The sequence below is a fragment of the Medicago sativa genome, chromosome 6, assembly GCF_051527215.1.
Source record: "Medicago sativa cultivar Bolivia chromosome 6, Bolivia_mono, whole genome shotgun sequence".
Taxonomy (NCBI): Eukaryota; Viridiplantae; Streptophyta; class Magnoliopsida; order Fabales; family Fabaceae; genus Medicago; species Medicago sativa.
In genome coordinates this window covers 36,030,426-36,049,675 of record NC_140754.1, presented here as the reverse complement: position 1 = coordinate 36,049,675, position 19,250 = coordinate 36,030,426, and the positions used below count along the sequence as shown (strand labels likewise).

Here is a 19,250-nt window from a genome sequence, read left to right as displayed (position 1 = left end):
AAACATGATATGTGAACCTATTTGGTTTTGTATTCGGTAAAATGAAAGTATTGGAATGACCCTTGTCGCGAAAATGAGATTTTGGTCTATAGGCCTACAAGTTCGATAAATGGGAAGTTTGAACTTGTCCCTTGATGTCCCTAGATGCAAACGTGATAAATATAAATGTTGAATTTGACCCTCAATGTCCTTTGATGCGTAACGTAATATTTGAACCCGTTTGGTTTTAAATTTGGTAAATAGAGAGTAATGAGATGATCCTTGTCGCAAAAATGTGATTTTTGCTTATATGATTACAAGTTTGATAAATATGAAGGCTGAACACGTCCCTCGATGTTCCTTGATGCGAAACATGATATGTGAACCTTTTTGGTGTCGTATTTCGTAAAATGAAAGTGTTGGAATGTCCCTTGTCCTGAAAACGAGATTTGAGCCTATATGGTTACAATTTTGATAAATATGAAGGTTGAACTTGTCCCTTTGATGCAGGAGGGTTTTATTAGTAATTTAGTAGTATTTATTATTTAGCCAAATCTTAGTAATTTTCTAGAACTCTCTATTATTATTACGTTTTATTTTATTTTGGCACACGGGTTTGTTATTTCTTTCACTATATAAGCAGAACTTATGTAGCCTAAGAGGCACACTTTTTCATTCATTAATAATATTCGAGATTTTCTCTCAATTTCTGGTGGATTCTTATGTAGCCTATTTTGACAGGTTTGTCGCTTACAACCCTATTTTGACAAGTTTGTCGCTTGCAAACTTGTTCTTTTCTATCTAGGTTTAGCGCTTGCTAACCCTACGCTTCCGTACTGCTTCAGTTGGTATCAGAGTAGGTTTCTCCTGTTCTTTTCCTAACGGATCAGCCATGGGAGATCAACTAATGATGAGGGAAGAGTTTGCCGGCTTAACCGCGACTCTTACCACGGACATCAAAGCTCTGTTAGATCAGATGGCGGCGTGGACAGCTAAGGTTTACAACAACGCCAACAACAACAACAACAGAAACAATCCGAATAGAGGAGGAGAACCAATTCCGGTTATTAGGGTTTGTAATAACATCCCTACTATTGTTACGTACCGAAAATCAAAATATACCAATGAATCTGATTTGGAATATTATGAGCGTAGATATTACAACAAGTTGACGGATGATTACTACGAGATTGAAATCTCCGATTCGGTATATCGTTGTCCGTTTTGTTACAACAAAGATTACTCCTTGTCCGGCCTTTTGAGACATGCTTTCAGAATTGCAGGTTACCCGTGTTCGCGTAAGATGGTTAAAGATATTGCTAGACACTCTGTTTTGATAACGTATATTCTAAGAATTCTTACGCAATTGAAAGAGAAGATCGACGTTGCTCAGACGACCGAAGCGTTTCCAACGTCTATGAAACCGGTCGAAGAACATTCAGTCACCGAACCTGTTGTTAGTATTGTGGAGACTGATGAGCACATGGTTTCACTTTGTGATGGAAAAAATAGGAATGATGTACAACCGAAAGAAGAACCAGAAGAAAAAGAAACTAAAGAGCCTGAAGTAATTGAGGAACAATCTGAAGAAATCAAAGAGGAAGAACCTGTCGAAAAGGAACAAACAGTGGAGAAGTATAAATTTGTTTATGATGCTATCTTGAATGAAGAGGTTACGAATGATGAGGTCTATCATGAAACAGTACCCTTAGTTCCAAATAACATACTAGCTGTCAACCACACAGAAGTCCCACTATCGGAGGAACGTGAAGAGGAAGTTCACGACGTTGTCGAAGTTTCTCAACCATCTTCTGTTTTGACACCAATTTTCACTGATTCAATACTGTTTGGCAAAGACGACATTGAAAATTCACAAGGTGATTCCCAACAATCTCGGATCCCAGCGAAACAGGTAGAAGATAATGAAATTGTTGAAGATTCTGAGGAATCTTTCATTTCTAAACAACAAACGCCGAGGTCAAACTTCAGATTCACCCATCAAGAGATTGCCAACACTCTTCCAATAGGAACGACTGTCTATTCAGAACAACAATTGGGTGAGGTAAAATTTCAATCACTCTCACCTAACCACTTCAGTGTGTTTGCACAATCAATTCCGTTAAGCTTCAACTCTCTCGAATGTTTCGATCCCGGTGGATCAATACCACTGTCGTTTCTCCCACAATTTTCTGTTTTGAATTTGTTGTTCTCATTGTCGTGTACAATGGCTCCGCCGTGGGCAGCTTTTGAATGGTTGAATTTTTATGATGCTCGTCTATACACTCAAGCACCGAAGCTACCGCCGAAACCTCCGGATCAAAGTCTTTTGACCATGGCTGGGGAATTTATGGCGACAGGGAACTTCAACTCACCTTCTTGTGTGGAAATAACTGTTTATCTCGCTGTCAAAACTTTAAGAGTCATTATTTTGGAGGACAACACAATTGTTTATCAAAATGGTATTCTTTATGAACTAATGGAAGTGCATGGTGGACAAGGAGGAGAGTTTGCTAGAATGATAAAATTGCCACAAGTCACAACTAAGAATGATGACTCCAAATATGCCAAACTTCTAATAGAAGGAATGAACTCCACCGTGTTGGGCAAGTCTATAACCTCAGGTGTTAATTTCAGCTCTGGTTCAAGCACTTCAATGTTGTATCTCTTCAGCCGGGTATTTTCTAAGGGGACGCCTTCATATTCCTCCATCCCATATGACCCTGATGGTCATATTTTTGAAAGTACAATGAAAATATCAAGTTATTTAAACCCTTCACAGTGGGGATTGTTTGCATTTGAGTGGGGAAACACAATGGGGAAACACGATGAATACATTTCTAAGGATCCATCCTTTGCCTTCATTTTCTTAAGGTGTGATGTTTTTAATCTCTGCAATCCTATTCTTCAACATTATCACCTTGCTGCTATGGGACACCAATTGACTACAGGACTTAAAGAGAAAACAATATCAAAATTGATGATTTTTGAGATGAAATGGTGTGGTATTAAGGAGAACATAAGTACACCCAATCCAGAAGCCAATTTGGTAAGTTCACTTGTTGGAGATATGATGTTTTTATTGGTAACTTATGGGTCTGTATTTGACTACCCTGAAGGACTTTTGCTTATATTGAGGATTTCTCATGTGATGGATTTTATATCAGTTATTGGAAGCATGTATTCAACAATAGTATTGTTGAGGAATATACTATTCTATGAATCACAAGATAGTTCCTTAATTTTTGGAGGAGGACAACTAGAACCGAATTTGAGTGTTGGAAGTAATGTCTCTATGCAATCCTATTATGTCAGTTTCTTGAAAAACAAAGCCTCCACTCTTCATCAATATTATGCATATCTTATGAATGCATTTTTAAGCTTTATTAAAGGCTTATATAAAGTGGGACCAAGAAACGTTAGACTAAGGGTACTCTCACCATTTGATGTTCTGCATGTTACTAAACCTTTACTTGGACTTCATGAAAAAGGATATTGGTTATTCGCTCAAATAAAAAGGAATTCATTTACTGTGTTGGTTTCATTCATTCCTATACTTCAAGTACAACAGGGTCAGGCATCACTCAACAATGCTTGTATAGAATTATCAAGTGCGTCTGCAATTGTTGGTACATTGCTCGGTGGCTGCTTTGTCCATAAAAAGGGACCCTCACAGTTCACTCAATGGGATCCAGGAGGATGTTCTCTTGTTTATTGGAGGAGCCAACATGCATGGAGAGCTCTTCATCAGAATGAGAACTCGAGGTCGAGTTCTTCAGAGGTGGAGGAGACTGATGCAGGAGGGTTTTATTAGTAATTTAGTAGTATTTATTATTTAGCCAAATCTTAGTAATTTTCTAGAACTCTCTATTATTATTACGTTTTATTTTATTTTGGCCCACGGGCTTGTTATTTCTTTCACTATATAAGCAGAACTTATGTAGCCTAAGAGGCACACTTTTTCATTCATTAATAATATTCGAGATTTTCTCTCAATTTCTGGTGGATTCCCGAACCCTTATTTTGATAGGTTTGTCGCTTGCAACCCTATTTTCACAAGTTTGTCGCTTGCAAACTTGTTCTTTTCTATCTAGGTTTAGCGCTTGCTAACCATACGCTTCCGTACTGCGTCACCCTTGATTTAAAACATGATATTTGAACATATTTGGTTTTAAATTTGGTAAAATGAAAGTATTGAAATGACCCTTGTTGCGAAAATGAGATTTTAGCCTATATGATTACAAGTTTGATAAATGAGAAGTTTGAACTTGTCCCTCAATGTCCCTTTATGCGAAACATGATATTTGAACTTATTTTGTTTTAAATTTGGTAAATTGAACAAATGCGTTTTCTCTACTATCATATTATGTCTCGATGACTCTTGTCCCGAAAATGATATTTTACCATTTATGGTTACAAAAATGATAAATGAGAAGGTTGAACTTGTACCTCGATGTCCCTTAATGCGAAACATGATTTTTAACTCAAGTTTGTTTGGATTTCGGTAAACTGGAAGTATGAGAATGTGGCTCAATGATCCTCAACCCCAAAAATGATTTGAACCTAGTTTATTATAAATTTGATAAATAGGAAAGATAATATTTTGTTTCGATGACACTTGACGCGAAAATGCGATATTTGAGCATAGACCTTTTTAAACTATAAATTGGAAGTATGAGTTTTGTCTTCTATTATAATGTTTTTTGATGACCCTTGACGCGAAAATTGGAAACTTTTTTAGAAGTTTGATAAATGGGAAGGTTGAACTTGTCCCTCTATGTCAGTTGATGTGAAACTTGATTTTTAAGCATAGCTAATTCTAATTTTGGTAATTTGGAAGTATGACAATGTGCCTTTAAATTCGGTAAATTGAAAGTATAAGAATGTGCCTTAATGACCCTTGTTTCGAAAATGGATCGACAGTGGTTAAATATTTCACGCTTGCCTGTAGGCCGTTGAATTTGATAGTCAAGAGTTAGAGTTGGATCTTTCAAGTTTGGATGCTACAATGATTGCTGCAGTTTTTAGCTAAGAATGCTTAATTTGCCACTCTTCCCATTTGCATCTTTACCCTTTTTTCTTTTTGACTGCGTCTTATAGAATTTTTGTTCTTTCCAATTTTTTCCTGTTATGGTTTTTAACTCCTAGTATCTGAAACTTTCTTCACGTACGACAACAAACATGATGTACCAATTAAGACAACTGTATCTGCGGCTGTTTTGGAAGAGACACTCAATGGTTCAGTTACTATTCACCAACTTTCACTGGTACAGTTTGTATCTAAAAGGGTAGGTACTTTTTTTCCAATTTATTGATCTCTTTACGGTCATAATTTTGTTTATTTATTCTTTGGTGCTTTCATGTCACAGGTTGAGAATCAATGTGCACATTCCTATTTAGTTACAATCACGGTTACAATCACATAAGAGGAAGCAGGAGCTGGAGTTTTTTGCCGAGCGCAATCATCATACAAAAGCAAATTCAAGGTTCAATTTTAATTTTCTGCCATTGATATTAATAAAGGTTCGATGCTAGTTATGCTCAACTTGCTGATCTCAAGATTTTTGTTTTTGCTTTATGTAGAATGACTTTTTTGCAATTATTTTTGAAATATATGATCTAACTGAATCCCAAATTTAATAGTACTTTGAATTTCCTAGAGTTTCAGTCATGTTATTTATCTACTTTGGGAGATCATTATTTCATTACAATAACACCCCAACTTTGAACAAATGGGAAGAAATACAAAGCTTCTTGATTGATGGATCAATCATTAAATATGCAGTTCTCTCAAGGTTAGTCGTGTAACACTTGTAAATTTAATTTCTTTAATCACTGCAACATCTCTCTTTATTCATCTTTTACCATTCGTTTTTAGTTTTTTAGATATTGAATTTTGTTGTCAAAATATAATCTCTTTCATATGTCTTTTGGGTTTATAACTTTGGAGTTTTTTCTTTTTAATTTATTTAGTTATGTCTTCTATTTGCCGCGAAAAAGAGATTTTAGCTTATATGGTTACATGTTTGATAAATTGGAAGTTTGAACTTGTCCTTCGATGTCCCTTGATGCGTAACAAAATATTTGAACCTATTTGGTTTTAAATAAGGTAAATATAAAGTATTGGGATGACCCTTGTCACGAAAAGAGATTTTAGCCTTTATAGTTACAAAATTTGATAAATGAGAAGGTTGAACCTGTGCCTTGATTTGAAACATGATGTTAACCTATTTGGTTTTATATTCGGTTAAATAAAAGTATTGGAATAACCTTTGTTGTGGAAATGAGATTTTGGCCTATATGGTTACATGTTTGATAAATTTGAAGCTTGAACGTGTCTTTCGATGTCCTTTCATGCGAGACATGATATTTGTTCCTATTTGGTTTTAAATTCGGTAAAGTGAAAGTATTGGAATGAGCTTTGTTGCAAAAATTAGATTTTAGCCTATATGGTTACAAGTTTGATAAATGAGAAGTTTCTACTTGTCCCTCAATATTTATGTGAAACATGATAATTGAACATATTTGACTTTAAATTCGGTAATTAGAAAGTATTGGAATGACCCTTGTCGCGAAAAAGAGAATGTGTACAAGTTTTGTTAGATGGGAAGATTGAACTTGTCCCTTGATTTGAAACATGATATGTGAACCTATTTTGTTTTAAATTCGGTAAAATGAAAGTCTTGAAATGACCCTTGTCGCGAAAATGAGATTGCAGCCTGTATGGTTAAAAGTTTGATAAATATGAAGGTTGAATTTGTCCCTCGATTTCCTTTGATGCATAACATAATATTTGAACCTATTTGGTTTTAAATTCGGTAAACATAAAGTAATGGGATAACCCTTTCGTGAAAACGAGATTTTAGCTTATATGGTTACAAGTTTGATAAATATGAACGTTGAACATGCCCCTCGGTGTCCCTTGATGCGAAACCTGATATGTGTACCTATTTGGTTTCGTATTCGGTAAAATGAAAGTATTGGAATGTCCCTTGTCGTCGAAACGAGATTTTAGCCTATGTAGTTACAATTTTGATTTGATAAATATGAAGGTTGAACTTGTCCCTTGATGTCCTTTGATTTAAAACATGTTATTTGAACCTATTTGGTTTTAAATTCGGTAAATTGAAAGTATTGAAATGACCCTTGTCGCGAAATTGAGATTTTAGCCTATTTGTTTACAAGTTTGATAAATGGGAAGTTTGCACTTGTCCCTCAATCTCCCTTTATGCAAAACATGATATTTGAACCTATTTTGTTTTAAATTTGGTAAATTGAATACATGCGTTTTGTCTACTGTCATATTGTGTCTCGATGACTCTTGTCGTGAAAATGAGATTTTAGCATTTATGGTTACAAAAATGATAAATGAGAAGGTTTAACTTGTACCTCAATGTCCCTTGATGCTAAACTTGATTTTTAAGCCGAGTTAGTATGATAATGTGTCTCAATTATCCTCAACCCGAAAATTATTTGCACCTAGTTTATTATAAATTTGATAAATAGGAAAGTCAATATTTTTGTTTCGATGACACTTGACTGGAAAATGTGATATTTGGAGGTATGAGTTTTGTCTTCTATTATAATTTTTTTTGATGACCCTCTTTATTGGTGTTTTTGGTAAACAATATAGATTGATTTTTGGTTATACAAGCATAATCAAACCAGAAATCCTAGGACATGTTATGCAATGTTTTTCCAGAAAGGGAGTGAGCGTTCATCAGATTCATAGGTTGTATGAACAAGACGAATTCGTGGTGTCTTTTGACAGAAAAAAGTAAAGAAAAATGCATGTAAAGCAAAATATTTATAAGTTTAAAACACATAAAATTAAAGAAAATGTTAATCGCATTAATGTAAAAGTGGTTCGACAAAATAGATTACATACATTCTGTATGACTCTTTTCTCTATACGCCGGAACTTTGAGTGCTAGAATTATATAAACAATTTGCGACCTATTTTCCATATGGAACACTAGTATTTTTACATAGTAAAATAACTGAAAAAATTCTTCCATCAAAAACCGCTTGTCCGCCACGTTTTCACTAAGGAAACTGTAACATCCCAAATTTTAAGAGACTAGAAATAATTATATGCTTATAAGTTAAACTAGTAATTTAAAAGCTTAAAATTGATCCTAAATTAGTGTTAACTAAATTCTAATGCATGTTAATTTAAACGTTCCTTTTTATTATTAATATCATATCATTTTAGCTGTGTTTTAAAATATTTGTTTATATTAATTATTTATTAATTCAAGTAAAATGATTAGTTGCTACATAATTATATGAATGAATTTATTGAAACCCATTTGATATATTACGTAATAACTCGTTAACCTATTGTTAGCTTGTACTTTCAACAGACTTATTTAATGTGGTAAATATTGGTTGACTGCAGGAATCGAAGGCTTTCCCTTTCAATTTGAGGGTTTCGACGAGATTTGGCCTTAGCGCATGAAAGGGTTGGTGATAAGAATTCTATTCTAAAAATGGACAAGTTAAAAGATGACTAGAGAGTTCTACTAGGGTTTCACAAAAATTAACTAGAACAACTAAAAGATAAATCAGATTCTTCATTTTTCCATATCTAGGTCTTTCGCCAGCGGCCTACATATATAAGGGAAGCACTAAAGTAATGAATTACATTTGTGTCCTTCCAATGTCACTTAATGACTTAGGGAATTCAAAATAACATAAGCCCAATAAATAAAGGCCCAAAAGAACTACATAGTAATAAAATCCTTGAGCCAAAAGGGTTTCTTAATGTTTCTGGGTTGGTTCATATCAATATTCTGCGGGTCAAGAGGAACCTTGTCCTCAAGGTTCAAGTTGTTGGGTGGGTGAGAGTCCAGTGGGTTTGTGGAATGCGGTCCAGCTAGCGCGTGGGAAGGCGAGTTTGGTGAAAAAGTGGGGCCCGTGTCTTGACTGTGTGGTAGAATAGTAGGAAGCGCGTGGTCAGCCTGGGACAGAGTTGGAGTCACTTCTGGGACACTTGGATGCTGCTGAGTGGCTCGTTGGGGAGGCTCCCATGTGCCCTTTCTCACGGATTCAACCAAACATTTATTTGGAGTTAATTCCTTGTTATTGGAAACAGCTGTGTGGTCATCAAGGAAAGGAGGAGCCAACGGTCCCTTTTAAATGGACGGTCCAGATAAGGTTTGAGCAGATCTAGAAGACTCATTTGGATCAAATGGTGGAGAATGCGTCTGATAGATTGGAGAGAGAGTTGTATTTAGATTTTCTCTTTTACTTTCAGCAGAGCTTGTAGTATGATTGAACCCACTTTTAACTCTTCTCCTGTTTTTCTCTTTGTGTCCTCCTTACTGGGTGCGTTGCTTTCTTCTTCACTGGTAGGAGCTAGATCTTTCCCCTCAGAAAAATAGTTAGAGAGAGTTGATGGTAGAGGAGTGTAATGACTCTGAGGATATTCACCATGATATTTCCTCAACAATGAAACATGAAATACTGGGTGGATACGGGAGGAAGCAGGAAGCTCTAAAGCATATGCGACAACCCCAATTCGACGGCGCACTTGGAACGGTCCAAAGTAGCGTTTGGCCAGCTTCTGAGAATTTCTACGGTGCACTGTCTGCTGTCGGTATGGTCGGAGATGAAGCAAAACCCAGTCGCCAGTGTCAAAGGTACATTCCGATCTCTTTTTATTTGCCTTGTCTTGCATGCTCTGTCTGCTAGCTTTGAGGTTGATTTTAAGAAGTTGTAGAATCTGTTGTTGTTGTTGCAAGGTAGAATCTAGAGATCCAATGATGGTTGAACCTGGAACATAGTCTGGGATGCCTGGTGGGGGTCGGCCATATAGCTCTTGAAATGGTGTCATTTGAATTGCTGAATGGAAAGAGGAGTTGTGCCAGAACTCTGCTAGATGCAAGAACTTGTACCATGTACGAGGACGGTCGCTGGCAAATCACCGTAGGTAAGCTTCTAAACATCTGTTAACAACCTCCGTTTGACCATCAGTCTCAGGATGGTATGTTGTGCTGTATCTGAGACTGGTCCCTTGCACACGAAATAATTCCTTCCAAAAAGAACTTAGGAAAATTGGATCTTTGTTTGATGTTATTGAGTTTGGTATTCCATGCAGGCGACAAATCTCCACAGAGACGCGATTGGCCAAATCAGTAGCGGTATAGAGGGTGGGAAGAGCCAAGAAATGAACATATTTGGTCAACCGGTCACAGATGACCCAAATGGCAGTGTGTCCATGGGAATTTTGTAAGTGAGTGATAAAATCCATAGTTAGTTCTTCCCATACCTGATGGGGAGAGGTTGTAACAATCCTTTTTTCTTTTGTGTGAGATATTTGTTGTGCTGGCAGTTGGAACATTTCTGGACAAAGAGTTTGGTGTCTTTGGAGATAGTTGGCCAGTAGAAGGAAGAAGCAATGCGGGCCAGAGTTGCTTTTGTACCAGAGTGTCCACTGGTGGGTGTTGAATGATACTCACGGAGGAAGGCTTTCCGGAGTTCTGGAATATCTGGTATGTGTAACCTGTTCTTGAAATACAACAACCCATTTTTGAAGTTAAAAAGACCTTTTGTTGGGTATTTATATTGGCTGCATTATTGCTAAAACAAATATTCTTGTTCTGTAAGTTGGAACCAATGTTCCAGCATGTGGTTAGGCAGCTCTGTGAGATGTTGGATGCAATGTTCCAACATCCTGGCATGGTTCAGTGTGCCTGGGTTCTGCCTTATCTGTATGCGCGTAGTTTATCCATTAAGGAAATCGTATTTCCTTTTACTTACTGACCAAGTAACGTGCATATCTTATTAGAATCAGCTGTGGAATATTACTAAAATAGACATTTTATTTTAGGAAATATTTGTTACGATTTGGAATGTTTTAATATAGGTTCCGACATTGTAATATCCCGCCTGTCAGTATCGGTATATTACCTGTTGACCGTGTCAGATGAATTTAATTCATGGAAATATTTTAAATGACATGTCATCTATTTACGGGACAAGTATCAGAGTCGTTTTAAACACGCAATAACCAAGGGTAATATGGTAATTTCATGTGGGAAGGATATTTATTTGATTTTATCCCAAAAATATCTCATTTCTTGTTTCCTTTCTCTCTCTTCAAGTGTTGGCAAACATTTCTCCTCCTTCTCTCTTCTCTCTCACGCCTCTTTCTCTCTTCCTCACCACTAAGCCTTCCAAATCTTCTTCCTCTCAAGACAAGCTTCTATTTGCGTATTCTATATGATCTTCTAAGTTATTGGAAGCTTGTATTTGTTTGATTCTTCAACTTCTCTTCTCCTCCATAAATCTAGGGTTTTGGTAAGTTGGGATTTGAAGCATGAATATGTTTAAGAAGTGGTTTTTCATGATCAAGATGATGTCTAAAGGTTGGGTTGAAGAGTTAGAGGGTGGATTGTGATTTTGGGAGTTTTGGAATCAAGGAGGCAAGTTGGGGTTTGTTTCATGGTAAGCTTCTAAACTTGTTCCCTTATGATCATTTAAGATTAAAGAAGTATGGATTGTGTTTAATTCTTCTCTTTTCTCCTCTTGAAGAAGTGTTTGGAAATTAGGGTTTGATGTATAATGAAGATGGATTCAAATTGGTACAAGGAATGGTTTCTATTTGATCAAGGTAAGAATGTTAAGGTTGAATGGGTTAATATCTTTATCCTTCCTCACCAAGAATTCCTTTTGACATTATGTTTTGAATATGTGTTTGAGGGTAATATTGAAGAATGGTTTTGAGCTTGAAATGGTGTCTTGATTTGCAAGAAAAGGATGATGGGTTTGAATGGTATGAGCAAGGAAGCAAAGGGAGCAAAACTAAGGTTTTGGGCATGTTGATGCTTGGAGATTGGAGTTGCTTCAAGATAGTGATTAGGTGAGTTCCATAGGTAGCTATCCTATCCTTTGGGTTTATGTTTTTGTCTTTTAGGATAATATGACAACTCTAGGGTTTATGAATGAATTGATTACCCCTTTTTATGCCATGCATGCTAAACATATTTTACACTTGCTATATATATGTTTTACAAGTTTTCTATGGCCTCTAATGTCATGTTATGCATATGGATGGTTGGTTTTGAGGTTTTTGGGTCAAAAACACCAATTATGCAGGTGCTGGACTGTCATAACTCGCCTCGCGAGCAAGCTGGTCGCCACGGCGAGTATGAAAGTCGAGTGGGGGGTGTTGCTCGCCCTGAGCTCGCCTCGCGAGCAGAGCAACTCGCCATGGCGAGTGATGCTACTCGCCTCGCGAGTGAGTTTGTGCATCAGAGCACAACTTGCTCGCCTCAGGCCCTGTTGTCATCTTTCGAGCTGGTGTTACCCGTGCAATCTTTTATAAAAACAAACCCCTCAACCCAAGGTCCTATATGATGAATTTCTAAAAGAGTTTTCTTATGAATGAAGCAAGTATTAAACATGTTTAGTGATGCTTGGTATATGAGAGGATGACATGTATGTACGATGCGAACTGGGATAGCAAGATAATCCATAAGCAAGGGGAGAATTAGAGCCTCGACATAGTCGTCGAGAACTAGCAAGTTAGTATAAATTCCTAGAATGGTAAGATGCGAATTATATGTTCGCACATGAACAGGAATAAGTTAGTAAGCATGATAAGTGTGGGTTGATTAGTTAATCACTCCACCATGTTTAAGAATGTGCAAGCATGAACAAGTATGAACATTTACCATTAATCGGATCGATTCAAGGATCCGAGGTAAACATGAATGAAAGGTTAGGTTTAACCTAAATGAACGTCAAGACTATGATTAATGAATATGTAGGTGCCATGTCTCTTGCAATCCATGAAGGTATGGATTCAAGGGGTTCTCATGATGAGAACGGGGAAGGCTCCGTAAGGGGATCACATGGTACTGAGTAATTAAGGATGTAGGTGTTCGTGTCTCTTGCAATCCATGAAGGTATGGATTCAAGGGGTTCTCATGATGAGAACGGGGAAGGCTCCGTAAGGGGATCGCACGACATTGAGGGAGTCCGATGTACGTACATCGGTTATGATGGGATTGTACTCGGGGTTACTCCACCCGGGACTTTCCGTAAAATGAACCAAGATGATAATGTTGTTCAACGCTAACTTAATAAATGAACTTATGTACGACATGTATGTTATGAGTATGTCTCTATGCACGATTATGTTATGCTCATGAAGAGCCTATGTATGATTATGTTTTAGAACAAGATGCTTTTAGGCAAGAGCAAGATATGTGTAGAGCAAGTAAAGAATATGAAACCGATGACGATTTTAGATTTCCCCTAATCGTCCGGTTTAGAATCGTGCCATGAATATGTTATGTTTAGGCCTCGATACATTGAGTGTATCCTTGGCAATGCGGTTCTAGGTTCCCCTCGACCGCCATGACACGTATAGGAAGTGAAGCCTATAACAAGTGAGATAAGACTATGACGGCTCTAGTATGCACTACCGTCTAAGTATGCAAGTCCCCACACACGTATAGTCAACCGTCAGGTTGTAATGTAGACACGTGGTGACCGTAGGTTTCCCCTTGAGGTTGCCTATAGCCTAGGATTTAGGGGAACTCACTGAGACATTATGTCTCATCCCAATCCTTATTTGTTTCAGATAAGCAGGATGTTTATGCATGTTCGGAGCCGGATGGATACTACTTCAAGGGTTCGTTCGTAAAGTTGCAGGACGTTATGGATATCAAGGATGTAATTTTATGTATGGATGAGTTGTGATGTATTATTATTTATACGAACGTAACTTGTTGTAAATATTATTCATTCGAAGTTTTAATTGTTGTATATTTTAATGTATCCAGTACTAATATTAACGCACGTGCCAGACTTTCTAGATACGTCTGGTATGGGTGTTACATTTGGTATCAGAGCAGGTCGATTCAGACCGTGCCTTGGGTCATTAAATTACAACTAAGGTAGTGGGACCATTGGGTTCCGGGTAAATGTTCTAATTGTTGTGGTTAGATGAGCCTGATCAACTCAATTTAGCATTCAACGATTAGAATGGATGCCTGAGAGCTGAATAGGACCCAGGAGGAATGAAGTATGTGATGAAGTAGTTGATCGTGCCAAAAGGTGGCCGGTGAACTAAACAAGTGGAAGTGAGAATCCTCCGAAATGTAAGATATGTTAAGAAGGAACGTTCCGACAGTATAGGTTAAGATATTATGGAATGTCAGAATAAGGCTACAAGATAGTGAGAAGTTGACATATGATGACAGAGTCAGCAGGTTCTCAGGAATAACAATATGTGAAGGAAGTTGAGAATTCAGGAGAAAGGTTTATGTTATCAGGATTAAGGCATTGATTTCAGACGTGCCAAGAATTGTATCGAAAAGGTTGATGTTGCCATGCATATGTTATAAAATATTTTACTATGATAGGAATGAATGATGTGCATTGGGTACTTGAGAATAAGAATTTTATGCAATAAATGTTTTATGAAAAAAATAGAGTTGGAGAAGCTCACCAATAGCAAGCCTGGGTCGAAACTTTCTGTTTTTATGAAATCTTCTATTTCGTTCCTATGGTTTGCAATAACTATTGGGGAGATGTCTTCACCGTAATATTTTATGTGATCAAGAATCTTTTACGATATCAAGTAATGAATGCATATCATATCCTAAGATTTTCAAGGAAGAAGGCATGGGCAATCATCAACGAAGTCGATACGATTTAAGGTAGCTTTGGAGGTTGATGTGTCAAGAGCCAAGATCGAAAGTATAGAAGTTCCGGTATTGAGAAGGAAAGTCACAGATGATTATGCATGAGGTATGAAGTAAGAAATCACAAGGCTTTCAGATTTTGAGGAATTGTGACGTATTTCTCGAACCTATGTTTCGCTTAATAGACTTGCTAAGGCTCGATATGATGTTGAGTTATAAAGTTTAAAGAATTTTAAAAATATTTACACGTATGGGTGATTGAGGTTGATGTTTTGGAAGAAATTCACGAGATTTTCTAGGAACCGGTATGCTATTACACTCATAGAGCGGGTTAGACTTATTAGAGTCTAGATTTGATAGCGCATATGTGTTATCAACTCGTTCTATGATTTTAGAGCAACGACCGGGGCCTAAACTCAATATATATTATAAAGTAGAAAATCACCAACGTCAATGACCCGTGCGCTAGTTTACGAAGTTTTCTTTAAAAGAAAAATCGACGAGCAAGCATTGGTATGATTAAGCAAAATATAGAATGCGAGGATGCAAGTATTAGATGTTCAAGAAATATATGTCCAAGTGCTAGATGAGTTTGATAAAGGAATTCAAGTTTGATCGGAACCAAGTTCAAGTATGTTATGTATACCTCCACAGGTAAATGCAACCAACAATAATGTAAGGTTACCCCCAAGTCAAGTATTATGAGCATAAGATAATTTATCATGAGTTTGAATCTATAAGACAAGTGTAAGGTTGTGATGTTGGATGCACCATGGAAGATCTTGAAAATGATTCAAGAAGTTAATATTCAAGTGATAAGCATGAATTGAAGTCTCAATTGCTTTAACGGATTAGAGTAATGGTTTAAGCCAACCGGTGGGAATCAGAGTAGCGCCATGGAAGTTAATTGGTAATCATGAAATATGGAAAACATGTAAGATTTAGAAGGTTTGACTAGCGACTCAAGTAAAGAATCAAAGTATCAAGAATGATGACCGGTTTTCGGAAAAGGTATTAACGCTCAAGCGATAAACGAATGGGATGATGTGAAAAATCCAGTTAATGCCAAGAGGCTCAAGGATTTTATATGGTTATGGTAGTGTAATACGAATAAGTATATCTGTTAAGAAGGGACGAATCCACTCACGAAGTTAAGCATGTTATCAAGAAAGGAGGAACAACTCTTGAGTTTTATGCAATGAGCTTCATACCCTTGTGTGCAAACTTGTTGAATGAAAACGATACTTGTTAAGACATGTCAAGTCATAGTTTTATAACTTTTAAAGCTAAAATTGGTATTATGGAACTTGGAAACGATGATTATTTTTTTAACCTCAAGGGATTATATATTTTCAAAGCTGATAAGATACGTTTTAAGTAACTCGCTTAAGACGTATGAACTTCAGGACCAACTTGTTGTTGACAAGTTAGGAGCGAGATGTTAAACTTTTTTCAAAATATAGAAACTCGTTCGATGGTTCTGTGGTACCATTACAAAATCAGTTTTGGAAATGATAAAATCTTTTTCAGTCATGTATCTATAAGTTCCAAGGACCCTAATACCAGAGTTTAAGAAGATTTCTTTGAGAAAGATTCTAGAACACGTATCGTTATCATTTAATAGGAGGCGGTATTTGAAAGTATGCACATGTTTATGGAGACGACAATGTTGTATGAATCCAATACTATACGGAATACACGGATTCGTGGTTAAGAGTGCGCAATGTAAGTGCACATGGAATTACTAGAAAGTTTCAAGAGCCAGTGAACCCTAACGTTGGTTATTAGATTCTCAGATGGGGTGGCAAGTTGATTTCACTCCTCTAAGTCAAGTTATATGATTTACCCATTAGTTCGGGTGTGGTAAAATGCATTGAGATTGTAATGAAATCGGAAGATTTCCTAAGGCTCTGAAAAGAGATAAGAGATTCGTGGAATCGTTTATATGAGTAATGCAGGTAAGAGGCATGTGTCTCAAGGTACAGTAAATAAATTGATGTATGAAGTATATGTTTACCCAATAAGAATATGTATGCATGGAAAGATGTTTTAAAGTTACAAGTAAGCACTGCAGGGCAAACCTGGTTTCCGGTAGGATTCCAGTTAAAAGGCAAATCCTGAGTGTTAATGTTTATGATAAGATATGTGTATGAATGGTTTAAGTTAAACGGGTAAGATATGAGTCCGAGACGATAAATTTATGTGTAGTAATATAGGTTCCAAAACATGATATACTAACATAACTTCAAGTTCAAGTGATATTAAGATCAAGAAAGCTATATGCTTATGTATGTGAATCGAGAAACAAGATGAAGCACAAGCAATGATGAACTTTTTGGATATGTATGAATAGAAGATGTATGGGTCAGACCATAAATGGTAAGTCTTTGTCATGATGATCGGTAGGTGATCTCTAAATTTCGAGGACGAAATTTTTTAAGGGGGGTAGAATGTAATATCCCGCCTGTCAGTATCGGTATATTACCTGTTGACCGTGTCAGATGAATTTAATTCATGGAAATATTTTAAATGACATGTCATCTATTTACGGGACAAGTATCAGAGTCGTTTTAAACACGCAATAACCAAGGGTAATATGGTAATTTCATGTGGGAAGGATATTTATTTGATTTTATCCCAAAAATATCTCATTTCTTGTTTCCTTTCTCTCTCTTCAAGTGTTGGCAAACATTTCTCCTCCTTCTCTCTTCTCTCTCACGCCTCTTTCTCTCTTCCTCACCACTAAGCCTTCCAAATCTTCTTCCTCTCAAGACAAGCTTCTATTTGTGTATTCTATATGATCTTCTAAGTTATTGGAAGCTTGTATTTGTTTGATTCTTCAACTTCTCTTCTCCTCCATAAATCTAGGGTTTTGGTAAGTTGGGATTTGAAGCATGAATATGTTTAAGAAGTGGTTTTTCATGATCAAGATGATGTCTAAAGGTTGGGTTGAAGAGTTAGAGGGTCGATTGTGATTTTGGGAGTTTTGGAATCAAGGAGGCAAGTTGGGGTTTGTTTCATGGTAAGCTTCTAAACTTGTTCCCTTATGATCATTTAAGATTAAAGAAGTATGGATTGTGTTTAATTCTTCTCTTTTCTCCTCTTGAAGAAGTGTTTGGAAATTAGGGTTTGATGTATAATGAAGATGGATTCAAATTGGTACAAGGAATGGTTTCTATTTGATCAAGGTAAGAATGTTAAGGTTGAATGGGTTAATATCTTTATCCTTCCTCACCAAGAATTCCTTTTGACATTATGTTTTGAATATGTGTTTGAGGGTAATATTGAAGAATGGTTTTGAGCTTGAAATGGTGTCTTGATTTGCAAGAAAAGGATGATGGGTTTGAATGGTATGAGCAAGGAAGCAAAGGGAGCAAAACTAAGGTTTTGGGCATGTTGATGCTTGGAGATTGGAGTTGCTTCAAGATAGTGATTAGGTGAGTTCCATAGGTAGCTATCCTATCCTTTGGGTTTATGTTTTTGTCTTTTAGGATAATATGACAACTCTAGGGTTTATGAATGAATTGATTACCCCTTTTTATGCCATGCATGCTAAACATATTTTACACTTGCTATATATATGTTTTACAAGTTTTCTATGGCCTCTAATGTCATGTTATGCATATGGATGGTTGGTTTTGAGGTTTTTGGGTCAAAAACACCAATTATGCAGGTGCTGGACTGTCATAACTCGCCTCGCGAGCAAGCTGGTCGCCACGGCGAGTATGAAAGTCGAGTGGGGGGTGTTGCTCGCCCTGAGCTCGCCTCGCGAGCAGAGCAACTCGCCATGGCGAGTGATGCTACTCGCCTCGCGAGTGAGTTTGTGCATCAGAGCACAACTTGCTCGCCTCAGGCCCTGTTGTCATCTTTCGAGCTGGTGTTACCCGTGCAATCTTTTATAAAAACAAACCCCTCAACCCAAGGTCCTATATGATGAATTTCTAAAAGAGTTTTCTTATGAATGAAGCAAGTATTAAACATGTTTAGTGATGCTTGGTATATGAGAGGATGACATGTATGTACGATGCGAACTGGGATAGCAAGATAATCCATAAGCAAGGGGAGAATTAGAGCCTCGACATAGTCGTCGAGAACTAGCAAGTTAGTATAAATTCCTAGAATGGTAAGATGCGAATTATATGTTCGCACATGAACAGGAATAAGTTAGTAAGCATGATAAGTGTGGGTTGATTAGTTAATCACTCCACCATGTTTAAGAATGTGCAAGCATGAACAAGTATGAACATTTACCATTAATCGGATCGATTCAAGGATCCGAGGTAAACATGAATGAAAGGTTAGGTTTAACCTAAATGAACGTCAAGACTATGATTAATGAATATGTAGGTGCCATGTCTCTTGCAATCCATGAAGGTATGGATTCAAGGGGTTCTCATGATGAGAACGGGGAAGGCTCCGTAAGGGGATCACATGGTACTGAGTAATTAAGGATGTAGGTGTTCGTGTCTCTTGCAATCCATGAAGGTATGGATTCAAGGGGTTCTCATGATGAGAACGGGGAAGGCTCCGTAAGGGGATCGCACGACATTGAGGGAGTCCGATGTACGTACATCGGTTATGATGGGATTGTACTCGGGGTTACTCCACCCGGGA

The 19,250-nt window shown here is 37.0% G+C and overlaps 1 protein-coding gene and 2 long non-coding RNA genes across 3 annotated transcripts; all 3 read left to right on the top strand.

The window, feature by feature from the left end:
• The first annotated feature begins 871 nt into the window (after positions 1–871).
• LOC146914834 (uncharacterized) lies at positions 872–3,972 on the top strand. The gene has a single exon (XM_085721148.1). The coding sequence runs from the start codon at positions 872–874 to the stop codon at positions 3,788–3,790; it is 2,919 nt and encodes a 972-aa protein (XP_085577274.1). The 3' UTR covers positions 3,791–3,972.
• A 279-nt stretch (positions 3,973–4,251) lies between these two features.
• Positions 4,252–8,446, top strand: LOC146914833 (uncharacterized). The gene is made up of 4 exons (XR_015013178.1): positions 4,252–5,264; positions 5,346–5,462; positions 5,637–5,771; positions 8,378–8,446. It is a non-coding gene; the product is annotated as an uncharacterized LOC146914833 (long non-coding RNA).
• Positions 8,447–11,087: 2,641 nt separating this feature from the next.
• Positions 11,088–13,808, top strand: LOC146914832 (uncharacterized). The gene is made up of 2 exons (XR_015013177.1): positions 11,088–11,842; positions 13,571–13,808. It is a non-coding gene; the product is annotated as an uncharacterized LOC146914832 (long non-coding RNA).
• Positions 13,809–19,250: the final 5,442 nt, after the last annotated feature.